Genomic DNA, 14,225 nt, shown 5'->3' on the forward strand with positions numbered 1-14,225 from the left:
AATGATAATTAAAATTATTAATTCTCATAAAAAGCCCTACCAAAATGCCACGACTTGTTAAAATAATGTTTATGGAATGGAAGCATACTCTCAGACATGAGATGCCTTACAGTAAGCGCTCTAAGCTGGTTTGAACAATGTAGTTTCATCTAGAGGGGAGGGTGTTTTTTTCTTTTTTCTTTTTTCTTTTTTTTTTTTGTCCGAAACAAAATAAAACCCTTTAACTAGAAGACAACTATCAAAACTCATTCAACAATTTGGTAGCATGCTAAGAGCACGGCCACCCCAGCAGGTTCACACAATGAGGGGGAGAAGCAGAAATGCAGCAGCGCAGTTCAGATACAACTCACCTGGACTACATTGGTGCCAAAACTACAAGCGCTACAATTACATGAAGACAGAGAAGCCACAATGGTAAGACTTAGCAGCTCCAGCACACTGCTGTGAGGAAGCTACATTTATGGCCAAGTTGTGAAGTTTCACTGTAGTTCACTTCCTGGATTTTCCATTAGATGTCAAGAATTTCTCTACCTCAATTTCCACTTGGTCTGCCTACATCACACATACCCCTGCTTCAAATGCTATTAAGCAGCTCACGTTAAAAGGGAACTGAACACTAGTTAATATTAAATTTATTAAGTATTGCACTTTTCAGATTAAAATGAACAGTTTTTAATCAACTAACACCCAAGGGTGGATTGTATTAAGAAACAGTTTATACCATCACATCTGTAAGAAATGACTGACTTGTAGAGATGCAACTTGTGACAATGACATAAGTCTTCTTGCCCTGTGAAATTTGTTAGAGAAATCTTATCACCTTGCTTGTTGGCACAAACGTGCAAAAGCAACCACTTAAATGTTTTTTTTTTCCCATAATCTTAAGATGTGTTTTTTCTTCAAGGATAAAGTACCAGCATATCTTACTTTGTGAGCTATAATCACACGAGCTGTGAAGGAGCAGAGTTCTTATTTCCCATATGCATATCCTTACACCAGAGTATCTATTCATTACTACTAGTATTCAATCACATTAACAGTATTATTATTTGTTAGTACAAACAACTGCATATTACATACCAAGATTCACATCAGGCAACATTTTATCAAGAAACTGAGTCTCTCCTCCATTAGGAGACAGGAAGTCAGCTAAAAGTTGGCTGTTACTTAGTTCTGGATGTTGCAGAAGTTTCTTTGAAAATGAAGGAAAGAGAAGTATAAGTACTTTAATCTTCAAAAAAATCAGTTTGTCTATAGCAAAAAATATATACTCAAAGAACATTATCATAGAATGGTTTGGGTTGGAAGGGACCTCAAAGATTGTCTAGTTCCAACACCCCTGCCATGGGCAGGGTTGCTACCACTACATTATATTACCATCTCCAAAATATTTGTTTTCAGTCACATGAAACTTTAACTGCAAGTTTTAGTTCACCACTTGAGCCCTTTATATACCCATTATTTAGAAATAAACAAAAAATTAGCAGATATTCATTTATTAGTTTTGTATTATTAGCTTAGAATATTCTCTCCTCCAGAAGTTTGATACCTGCAGATATTCCTGAAACTCTTCCCTCTTGGATTTTAAGAACTCATAGTTCTTGGGGCCGATGATTCTCTTTGACGGAAGCTGAGCATCAGGAAACGTACCTAATAAAGATATTGAGCATGTTAAAGTATTCCTTTAACAGAGCAAACGTTATTTTCTTTATTTTAAATTCCAACTCAATACTGAAAAAAAAATCACACCAGTGGGAAAGTGGGTTTCCAGGTGACAGAGAACATACCATGAAACTCCGTTAGCTTGGACTCAAGCACATAAAATTCAAGGTACCTCCTGTAGACAGACCAGTGTTCAGGCTCATGCCCAACTGGGGAAATAAAAAAATACAATAGTAAAGATAAATCAGGTTTTATACCACTTGAAAGACAAATTAAGCAACAGCAAGTACATGTTGGACTTTTACATGTTAGATCATTATAGGAAAGACCTCAATATTAGTCCCCTGTATTGCAGTAACTTTAAAAAAAAACAGCTAGGTATTAAAGTATTAAATTAAAATGCATACTAGACAGAGAGAAAATGTACTAGGAAGGAAATTATCTCATTTAGCGGATTCCTAAATACTAATCAATAAAGCACTGCATAACTTTAAAATGTATTATGACTACGTTAGACCTATTTTTCAAGCTTTTAACAAAGTAATTTACAGAAATACTACTTGCTGAATACATCGTTTGCACCATCAGATTCTATCCTTCCTCCTCCTGAAAGATATCACTAAACAACTCTTAAAAACTTCCTGCTTATTGTGGAAATATTAGTTTCACTAACACAAATCCATGAAGTCCCAGTATGATGCAATTCTTTGACTCAATATGGATGTCTTGCTATCTAAATACTGAACTATCTGCAAGCCAGGGTGGTTCCTAATAAAAATAGCTTATTTTGCTAAAAGCTATATTTTAAGGTCATAGAAAAAAACATTTATTATTCATTATTACAAAGCTCAAAGATGGTGAAAGAAAAATATGCCAGGTGTTCATTAATATGAATCATAGGATCAACTTTTTTTTTCCTTCTCTTTTAGAAAAAGAAATTCTCAAACTTTTGCGCGAAGTCTAAGTGAAACTGATTCATGCTGAGGAGTCAATTCTCAACTTGCAAATACTAAATGCAATCATTTAGCTTTCAAACACACTTCCCCAGAATTTTCAAATCATGATTTTGAAATCAGAAAAAAACAGGTACGCCCAACACACTGGAAACAGCTGTCAGAATCCAGCATAACAGTATTGTGAGTTAATTTTTAAATGACGTTTCATTTATCCACAACAACACATACCTGCCCTTCTATCATTTCTCTCCACATCAATGCAGAACACTGGAATTCTCTCCTTTCTGTCTTTTCTTTCCAAGGAGGGATCATCAAAAAAGTCTACATATGGGATGCTAATTTTCCATGCAGAAAGGTTGCGAGGTGTATTTGGGGTAATAACAGCTTCCTCGGGAGAATCATCTTCCATCACCATAACACCTTCTTCAATCTGTAAGGATTCAAACACTCAGTAGAGTTCTATTTTAATTGGTTCAGTCTAGCTTTGCAAAGCATATATGACAATAAAAGAATCAAGTCTTTAAGTACATGCTCCAGATCGCTAGGGAAAAAAGAACAAAAATCCATATCATTAATGGAGTCTTCAGGTAGATAACTTTTTACTTTTAGAATGGCTGCAGATTAATTTGAAGTTAGCAAATTTTAATAATAACTGAAAGCTTTTATAGTGCTATCAAATTTCATATCTGATACTTCAGAGAAGAGAGAGAGGGGAGAAAGAAGCAAAGCGCACAAGAAGAGACAGCTAGAAGAATGTCTTCAACACAGACCACCTGAGTGCTACAGGAACAGCACAGACTTAGCTGCGCTGAATTTTCCATCATACTGGTACTCAAACTGAAGACCTGAGCTTATTAGGTCAGGCCAAGAAGCTACCTAAACACAAGAGACAGAAGTCAACAACACACTGATCTAACAGGGCTCCCACCCAAAAGCTGAGTGTGATGGAGTATGCTGCAGACACACGAATTTGACTTGCTCTCCAAGGTGCAACACAGCCAAGACTGGGAGTGAATTATTTCCACAGGCCAGAGATAGTTTCATGCAAAGCCATCGTCAGCATCACTGCGTTTCCCATCAGTTCCAGTTTCAGCATCACATTCCCATAAAGAGAGGCACCAGGGAGCAACATAGATCTAACCCTTGCTGGCTGTGGGTAGGGCAGCTCCAATGCTGAAGTTTCATAGGCTCAGACTCCACATCGTAAAATATGAAGCTGTTTTTTCCATATGCAAGAAGGCCTTAGAACCAGGGCCACATGAACGCTGAAGATATCCTCCCAGACCGGAATTGTGATCCCAGCACCACACTGACATGCTTTATGTTCCTGATACTGCTCATTACAAACACGCTAAACTGCCCACAGGTAATGAATCATCAAATTGCCACACAGCACACTAAATTTTTATTTTCTGGTACCTTGTTGGGTTTTTTTGTGTTTTTTTTTTTTTTTTTTTTTAGGATCACAAACAGAAAGATTATCTTAAACATTTAAATTGAAAAATCCAAGCTTAAGCAGCTACCCTTGGAAAGCAATTTATTTATATAAACAATGGTTAAGCTGATTCTCATTCAGCAGATGGAACAAAGAATAATAGAAAAGTGACCAGAAGAAATTAAAATTATTTCTGTAAATGAGAAAGCACCTGTGAAAAGGAAGGGTAGGACTGGTCTTAGACTCAACTACATAGACTTGAGAATACTGCCAATTGTTAAATTGAAAATAGAAAATTTTAATGTACAAATTTAAAACACAAAACTAAACCAAACTGAAAAACCTGAATCTAATTTTAAGTTCTTTTCCCTTAGCTTCACAATTTACAGCTGAATTCCCCACAAAGACCAAGCCTAGATGACTTAAGCTTTGCCTGTATTGGGATAATCTAATTAATGCATTATGGCACTACAGCATCCCTGAAATAATTTCATAAATTGCAGATTTGGCTCCCCACATGCTAACAAATGCATTTTGGCTGTGCTACAATATTCACACAACCATGACTCAACTGCAGCTGAAACATAAATAGTTCAGCTCACTATGGTGGTTTCACACCTACAGGTATTAAGCTCCACCATGCTGCTCTCTCACTCCTCCTCAAAAGGCCAGGGGGAGAAAATATGATGCAAACCCATGGGTTGAGACAGGGACAGGGAGATCACTCAACAATTGTCATCATGGATAAAACAGACTCAGTGCAGGGAGATTAATATAATTTATTGCCTATCGGTAGTGGACTAGAACAGTGAAACTAAAAACTCCTTCCCCCAATCCACCCTCTTCCACCTCCTCCCCCCTGAGCAGCGCAGGGGAACAGGGAATGGGGGCTGTGGTCAGTCCCTGAGGCTTCATCCCCACCGCTCCTTCACGGTCCCTCTCTGCCCCTGCTCCCCGTGGGGTCCCTCCCACAGGATGCCGTCCTGCCCGAACTGAGCCTGCAGGGGCTGCCCACAGGCAGCAGCTCTTCAAGAACTGCTCCCACACGGCTCCGTACCATGGGGTCCGTCCCCCAGGAGCAAACTGCTCCAGCACGGGTCCCCCATGGGTGGCAGCTCCCCCCAGACCCCCTGCTCCTGCGTGGGCTCCTCTCCACGGGCTGCAGCTCCGGCCCGGGGCCTGCTCCTCTCCCAGCTGCTGTCACACAGCAGTTTTTGTCCCTTCCTTAGATCTGCTCTCCCAAAGGCTCAACCAGCCATTTCTCCCTGGCTTGGCTCTGTGTCCCTTTTGGAGCCGGCTCTGATCTGACATGGGGCAGCTGCTGGGCTCTGCTCACAGAGGCCACCCCTGCAGCCCCCCTGCTACCAGAACCTTGTTACATAAGCCCAATACACATACATGAGCAATCTTTGTCCAATTCTGTTTTGCCTTTGCACAGTGCTGAAATGATCCTCAGTCTGATTACTGCGGACCACTGTCTTCCACAACAGATCTCTGTAGATTCACTACATTAATCTCCTCTTTTCAACATGCCTTTTAGCTTCCACTTACCCAATTTATTCAATTAAAAGTGAAGTTGTGACAGGCAAAGTGCAGTCTCAATTGCCAATCCGCATAGAACACGTTCTGCTAAGATAGTTCACAATTTGAGGGCTAAATCACAGCCTGTGCTCTTTCACAGTAATTAATCAAAAATAAACCAAACCTGAAATGAACAAATTACACAATACAACTGCAGGACCAACTTACACCAAATAATGGAATAAAGGGGACAGATGCTCTCTGAGCAACTACTTACTTAGGTATGGACTTCAGCAAAACTCAACTCTTGTCTACACTTTGTAATTTCTTTCTTCCTTTAATTTACCATTGCTTGCAACTCTTACTTCTCATTTAGTTTTATGCATTGTATTACCCTAGTGGCTGACACAGAGATTACACTGACACCACTGCACAGAGGTAGCATAAGGACAGGATACAGTGTTCAGAGGTCGTCTGAGATGCTTATACAGGGGCCATAACCTCGCTGTCTTGTTCACTTGACCCTTATGAGACTGTACTCCATCAGCAGCAGTTCCACACGCTTGTAACTTCCCCCGATCCATCACCTGACTTCCAGCCTGGTTTTGGCACTAACACTATGCAAATTCCCAGGCATTCCCACTATGGGAACCATGGCACTTACATTAACTGTAAGCCAGGAAGCATGAATTTCTGGAGGTTTTAATCCTTTCTAATCAGACCACCAATCTATAATAGTTATCACTTGGCTCAGTCTCTGTTTATTTTACCCAGCAGAGAGACAAATCCAAGCCTACAGGTCTTATTGCCAACCTGGGAAAAATACCCATGATACAATACGCACAACATCTTGTTATATTTAAATTTAGTTTACAAAAGATTGAGTCTGGTTTCATGGAATTACTGTTATCATGTTAGCAGCTTACAAAGCTATCGCTCAGAGCCACAAAAGGATGCGAGTACATACTTCTATCTGTACGTGATTTCCTTAAACCACATGATTTGTCATACAGGCCTTTAACTGTAGCCAACATGGCTTTGTCAAAAAAAGGAAAAAATGAAGCTGAGACATTGTTCTGATTTTTCTCATAATGCACAGAGCTCCATTTCACTACCATTCTTCACCTTCTATTTACCTTGAATCCACCCAGCTTACATTAACACCAATTACTTCAATACCAAATCAAGATCAAACTCTATGGTAACAAATAACTCCCATTTGTTCTGCACATGCACTAATCAAAAGTTGCTAAGTCTGTATATTGCACTGCTGCTATTTTACAATTATACTGTCTGAAGCACTTGCCAGATCATGTTTTGACTAGGACAGCTCTTCCCCTATGTGACACCCGCCAGGAAACTACACTTCAGCTCTTACTGTGACATTAGTAAAATATTAAATTCTGTATATTCAATATTCACTCAGGAAGTGAAGCTACAGCTCCGTCCAGTTCATTGGATGTACAGTAACCTTTCCATAGTTTAGGTGTTTTCTTTCCCCTACTCTTCTTCCCACCCACAATTACCAAGTGAAGGGAGTGTGGTATTTCCCTCAGTTTAGACAAAGTGATTTTAGTAAAAGTGTAGTATCCTCCCTTCTCCTGTATTTAATAAAAGAATTTGAAACGATGCTGCACTTAAAACCTTCTGTTCTTGCCTAAGTTAAAACCATTGTCAGTTTTCTCAGTAAGGATTAAACTCTACATTGTCTGTCTCTCACTGAATTCAGGAACTTCTCACAAGTAATTTCTTGTGCTCTGAAACAAAAACATGTTCCCTCTCTGAGCTCTAGTACAACTGCTTCAATTATACTTCTTCTAATAATAATTCACTTACTATAGGGAAATTTTACTTCTACACCCTTTGGCTAGTAGACCCTGTAAAAGCAATGTTGGAAAATTAACCCATTTTCATCAGAATCTGGCCTCCCAAGAATGACAAGATAAATGACATCAACAAGAACTTAAGTGTCCAAGAAATTAATTGCAACAATTTAAAGACATGACTTATGTGAAGATTTAGACTGTAGAAAATTCTCAATTTAAGGAAAAAAACATTTAGAGTCCTACATTGCTGATTCTTTCCCACCTTCCTCTGAACACAATTCTGAACAAGGCGAATAACGTAAATTTGTATTTAAACTTATCTTTACGTTGTGGAAAATGAGCTAGCAGTTTATCAAGGTGATAAACACATCTTATTTGGTGAGCAACAGGTACAATAGGCTGAAGACACGTTCTTTAAAAAAAACATTACTACCAACATCTGACCAATTCTCCCACTTCTTCTTTTACAATTTTCCATTTGTCCCTCAACTGTGCTTCAGACAGCAACATCTCAAGCAATAATTCTACCAGTGGCTCTATTAATTGCTGTTTGCATGAAGGAAAAACATTAGTTGAAGATGACACCCAAAACGAATTAGAAACAACTACTTGGTTCACGATCTTGACAGAACACAATGGATCACGGACCAACTTCATAGCAATTTCTCCATTAATTTATTTAATCTTTTTAAGGTCTTGTGGCAAATTTCAAAATAAAAGCCATGTCCTATGAATATCTTATCACCCAGAATTATAAAATGGTACAGTATGTTTTTTAGAGAAAAATTAATTGCTTACAAAACAATCTGACAATACTACTTTTACTATTTCTCTCTACTAAAGCTCAAAAGGTAACTGGGGATGTAGCCTTGACTTATGAACAAATACATGGAAAATGAGGCTAAGTTGCTGGTTTCTGATTAAGTTATTTATGGAATACCTGCAATGAAGACAGCAGAAAAGACAAACTTAACATTTTCAAGAATGAAGGGAAATAAAGTGATAAAGGTCTACCAACAAATGTAGAGCTTTTACTCACAAAGTCATCTTCTCCTTCATTTAAGTTATAATTAGGCAGCATAGCTCCTTCCATTGCAGAACTCTTGAATACACCTTTTATTTTGTTGCCTATTCTGCTGATTCCAAATGATTCTCCTCTTTTCTGTGTGGTCCTAGGATTACAGAAGCCAGAGTTCACAGTACAAGGCATATTACACAGCAGCTCAGCAGGTCATTGCACAGAATTTGGAGATTAAGAGGATGTATGAAAAAAAGCAAACCCACATAGTCAATACAATTCCACCTAACTTAAAATTAATTTATGGCAAGCTTGTTCATTGATCAATCATCAGAATTTCTTGATTGCTCTTACTAGAGATTTGGATTTCCCATCTGCTTAGCCATGAGCTAACATTAGCACTCTTATAACATCACGGTAATGCAGTACATAGAATAAACAATTAACTACGCAAAACAATTTTGTTATGACAGCAGAAACTCTGGTATTCCTACGGGCATGCAGACCAAGAAGGTCACTAACTCTGTCCTTTTCCATGTACTCTTATTTAAACATTTATCCACTGTTGCCAAGTACTATAAATGGTGTAGTTAGATGCACTTTTCACATAAACATCCCAGAATTTTACAAGTATGTATGATTCAAGATAAATCTTGACTTTTAAGCATTAGGGACAGACAAAAGGAATGCACAAGGAACAAGACTAAGCATGAGACAAAACAGATGCAACTGAAAAATCTTGGCTTGAAGAATCAGCCTGAATGAAAGACGAAGACGTAACGTTTTCTTAAAAAATAAAGCAACTTACAATAATGAGTCCAAGAAGCAACAAGTTACGGAAAAAGAAAGACAGTTTGGGCAGGAATAGCACTCTGCACTGAGAGAACAGATTTCACAGCATTCTTATGCCCTTACAGAAGGCCTAATAGAGGAGACTATTTCTTAAGTAGAAATGAAAGTCATGACTAACTCTGGGAAGAAAAATGTTTATTGTGTGTGGAATCAACCTGAGGTTACTTACAGCGATTCAATACATACAGTTAATAGGTAAATTAAAAAAAAAAAAAAAATCAATACAGTGAACTGCAGAATCAAAGACTCAAAAAAAAAATATAGATTACTAACTCAAAGGCCAATTAATATTTTACAGTACCAAAAATATCCTAAATAAATTTGGTTTCCCTTTAAATGAAAAATGTCAGTACTACTTTTTAGTAGTTAGTAACAAAACAAGCAGGTAACATGTCTCCATCCCTCATAAAACCATGCTGCCATCACCAACTGCTGACTCAAAGCACCTGCGTGTTACTAACAAAAACTATCTTCCTGTTTACAAGTTTACCCAGACTGTGTACATGACTAAAATTGCAAAAATAATCCACTGTTCTTTCGAGTCTTTTGCTATCTCTTATCATTACCAGCTCCAACAGAGGCAGGCACCATCTCTCTTTTCCATCTCTGCTAACCAAAGATAAGGTTGCCTGACTGCAGCATTAATCCATGCTCAAACAGTCCTACTTGATTTAAAACAACTACGTGCTATTGAGCTGAACTGAACTTCTTCCACATCTGGGATCTACCTGAAGCTTGTGCAAGAGCTTAAACACAAGGCTAGCAACATACAAACTGTATTCAAAGCTAAACAGCTTTATAAGAAGGTGAATGCTTTATACTTCTGACTTGACTTAATTTTTTTTAGAAGTTTTTGTCATTCCTGTGAAAACTCTAATATTCAAAGTCTTGAGAACTGTAAATTTGTGCAAGCTTACAGATTTAGTAGAGTATCCCAGGCTTGGATTTGTGAAGGTTTGTTTTCACTCTGCTAATGCTCTAGCAGTAGGCAGAATATAGCTGTGCCTGTAAGACCATGCCTCACGAATAGTACTACGCTGGAACAGTTATAAGTTGACAACCTAGGATGGCCTTCTCTTCACAGTGATAGACACAAATTAAGAACACAAACTGGTGACTCTGAGGCTACACAGACACATAGTGGGCAAAATATGGTAAAAACATAGGACTGGTTTGGTAGAAATACTTGAGCAAGCACACAAAATATAAACCAGATTAGATGAGCATGGACAAAATCTGGGGAAGTTAGTAGAGACATGGAGATAACAGCACATTCAAACTTTTGAAGAAGCTTAGCAAGATTAAAAAACATCCAAGAATCAGGATGGAAATTAATAGATTCACTGGCCAGGTAGAAATAGGATAAAGAACCTGAGGCTAGGTGAAAGGGAACAGATAGGATTAAGACACGGCCAGGTTCAAAGCACAGAAGAAGAAAGAGGAGACGCAGTGGCTTGTTTGGAAGAGGAATCAAGTCTGCCAAGACTTGCCAGTCTGCTACTCTCAACAAATACATACAAAACTTTTATTGGGAAAATATCCCACTCCCTCTAGTGCTGATCCACAAAACAGCAACGTTAGACCATCAATCTATAGATACTTTCTTGGCAAGGCTCTGAGAGGGAGAGTCTGCAAGTTCCAACGTTCCTGACGAACGATGTGATGACAGTAGGTCAGATTTATTTATTTATTTAAAGTTGCAGAATTCACATAAGTGTAACATATAAAATTGCAGTTGTTAATCACTCAAGAGCTAGGAATTGCAGAACACAAATTGCATTAGTGCCACTGAGCACTGTGGCATTCCTTAATCGTGGATGGTCACCAAATAATTTTCTTATAGGATCCCTGGCTCGTTCAGCGCACAGAACAGATCTCAAATGGTCAGTCAGGGCTATGCAGTTGAAGAAAACTGCTGTGAACCTCTGCAGGGTAGAGTACCACTAGATAGGTTGAATCTATCAGACAAACTGATAGATGTATATGAAATCAGAGTATCACTTTCTTTTGGCTAAAATCCCTACACCTGATTAGGAGAAATGCTGAGTGTGCAGAGCTGCACTTAAAATCAACAAACTAAATTATATTAATGCTATTTCTTGCCCAGCACACTAGCAAATTATAACTCCATACACTGAATTGGCACATAAAAGATTAAAAGTTTCCATTAACTTGATTCCTAATCTGTAAAACGAAGTTGCTAATGTTCCCTTGAGACTCAAGAATGCTATGAGTAATACATAAATACTGATGCTACAACTGACAATTCAGAGGGAAAAGCCCATAATGAAAAGATTTTTTTCTGAGTTTGGATAGAATGTATTTGAAGCAGCACAAATAATGAGAAAAACCACTGAACAGCTATTAAGACGTTAATGAGCGACCACAGACTACCTAGAGCATGAATAAAGAAAATTATATAAAAAAAAGCATATGTTGTAATCAAACCTCTGACAGTCACAAGAAAGGCTGAATAGATGATTAATTTGGGAAATTGCTGTCTTTGAGTACTTGACTTTAAACATAATACTCATAAAGCAGTTATGTTTGCATGCAATGCCAAGACAATTCTACTAGACACAGTCGTACAAGGTAAAACAAGCTGTTAAGTGGATGAAACCTCAAACACAATCTGGAAATATGATAGGCAGGGAAGAAAACTGTGGAAAACTTTGGAAGAGCTACAAATCACAGGCAAAAAAACGCTTCAAGTTATGCAAATACATTTCCAAACTAACAACAGACAAATAGTTAACAGCAAAGAATATTAATATTTTGCAAACTTATGAAAATTAGTAATTAAGCAATTTCTAAACAAATGTGAAGATGACATTGGGAGAAATGCAGTTAAAAAGATGACATTTGCATGTTTTTAAAAGTAAAATGGATGATTAATTGCTGTTATAAAGGCTGTGTGATGTAGCGATGATAGATGGAGCACAACTAGCAGACAACATTTATTGAGTGTTAGATAGACTTACCGGAAGTCATCCAAACTCAGGCTACTTCTGCAACAACAGGCACAAAAATTACCCCGGAGCCCAGGAGAAAATAATGTTAAAAGAAAAAAAAAAAAAAAAAGAAAAAAAAACCTTGACAGACCTATCTCAACAGAACTGACTAGGCTTGGACCATCACTGCAGATTAATCAAAACCATGGTAGAATAGAGTTTCTGAACTAAAATCCTTACAGAGTGAAATAAGAACAGGTGCCTGCACATGTCGTCAGCACCATCGCCTTTGAATTTAAAACCTTAGTTATTAAAACTTTTGAGTGTTCACTGGCATTCATTCTTTTTAAATCAGTAGCTGCTTGTGTTGGCTTTCATTGTTCAAGTTACCTTCCACAAGGTGCCAAGCAGGTAGAAAACTTCTGTAATCTATGTTGGCAAGTCATGTAGAAATCTAGTTCATTTGGCCAATATAAAGAAGAGCCTGTGGACTTATTTTATATAGTAAAGTCATCTGTGTTACATAATAGTAGAAAACACTGTATTACTCTTATTTTTTTTTTTAATTTCACATATTTTAAGAACTGTCACCTATTTTGGACATCCTGCATAACTTGGTACATGGAACCAATACCTCAGTAGTTTCAACCAAAATGTTCAAACTTAACCATACATACAGCCACTGCACACGATTCATTTTTAATTCACTGGAGCTACTGAACTCTGGACAAACTGATACAATATTATATAGTTTACTGGATCAGAATACTCAAATTTCAGATGTTTTACAATAGGAACTGCTTTCTAAGGCATCTTGCACTGTCTTAAGTCATGGTAACTGTGAAAGTGGAAACATATCCTAGCAAACTGGAACTGATGATGACTAACAGAAACAATTACATTACATACAATTACTTAATTCTGGGCATTTTATTCCTAACCACTCCCCAAAATTGTTAATAACTTCTTCTACTTAGACCTTTACTTGAAAACTATTTTATTTTTATTGCTAACCCAGTGATAACAAATCAGAATGCTTCTTCTCAAACTAGATATCAAGAAAAATTTCTTTACTGTGAGGGTAGTCATTTATCAACTCAACAGTTTTCATCAGACGTTGTCTCTCTGATCCATACATAAAAAATTATGATTGCTTTGTACAGTTAAAAAAAAAATGATTAAAAATGGAAATTATACATTGATAGTCCACCTCCTCCTACTTACACACTGTATTCTCTAGAAACTGCTCTACACAGATGACATTGTTTTACACATTTCAACACATTGCCTGCATGTCCATTCCACTGGGATTTTCCAGTCAACTACTTGACCTCAGACTTTTTAACCAGCATTATCTATGCAACACATGCAAAGCAAAGCATCAAATCAAAGATGTGGAAAACAAAACTAATCTCTTTGCCTGCAATTTCTCTGAACTGGAACTAATGCTAGAAGGAAGAAAAGGCAGGATGAGGTATATGCATATGGATAACATTTGGAATAATCCCATAAGTAATTTCTTTATTTTTTCTGGCAGTGACTCCATAGCAGATTCTGCAGACAGACACTCCAAAGCAACAAGCAACTACTTTCATATAGGACCTCTCTTTCATGGGAATATTCAGAGGCACCACTTCAGGAATATACAGTATCTCACATAGCTAGCCATAGTGCTGACTCAGGGCATTCAAATCATTCTAAAATGTAAAACAGATTCATTTTAGCTGTAACACTGTAGATGCTGCTTGAACTCCAAGGAAATGTATGACAGCGGTCCCCAAACATAAGATTTGCTTATTTTGCAAAGATTTATTTCCAAAACTCCACCTACAGACTGCCTGTACTTTCACCCTTTCTTTTTTGGAAAGCAAAGAACCAAGAAGGTAGCCTAAATGTTTTCACAATTTAACTAGATTTAAGACGTGTGTGATAGGATACTTTCACCATTAACATGAATTACTTTGGAAAAGATACCAGAAGGTAGATTTTTAGGTCTGGATAAAA

The 14,225-nt window shown here is 37.6% G+C and overlaps 1 protein-coding gene across 4 annotated transcripts in view; it reads right to left on the bottom strand.

The window, feature by feature from the left end:
- The window catches only part of SNX14 (sorting nexin 14), a 59,754-nt gene that overhangs the window by 17,935 nt on the left and 27,594 nt on the right, over window positions 1-14,225 (bottom strand). For 2 of the 4 annotated variants that reach the window (XM_035559429.2, XM_035559430.2), the window contains exons 16-21: window positions 12,252-12,278; window positions 8,440-8,572; window positions 2,847-3,048; window positions 1,788-1,871; window positions 1,550-1,650; window positions 1,081-1,192 (exon numbers count right to left, since the gene is read on the bottom strand). In XM_035559429.2, the coding sequence (XP_035415322.1) occupies window positions 1,081-1,192; window positions 1,550-1,650; window positions 1,788-1,871; window positions 2,847-3,048; window positions 8,440-8,572; window positions 12,252-12,278 (659 nt within the window). The remainder of the gene's footprint in view (window positions 1-1,080; window positions 1,193-1,549; window positions 1,651-1,787; window positions 1,872-2,846; window positions 3,049-8,439; window positions 8,573-12,251; window positions 12,279-14,225) is intronic. The other 2 variants (XM_035559431.2, XM_035559432.2) reach the window with 1 other exon arrangement.

This window comes from Cygnus atratus, chromosome 3 (genome assembly GCF_013377495.2).
Source record: "Cygnus atratus isolate AKBS03 ecotype Queensland, Australia chromosome 3, CAtr_DNAZoo_HiC_assembly, whole genome shotgun sequence".
Taxonomy (NCBI): Eukaryota; Metazoa; Chordata; class Aves; order Anseriformes; family Anatidae; genus Cygnus; species Cygnus atratus.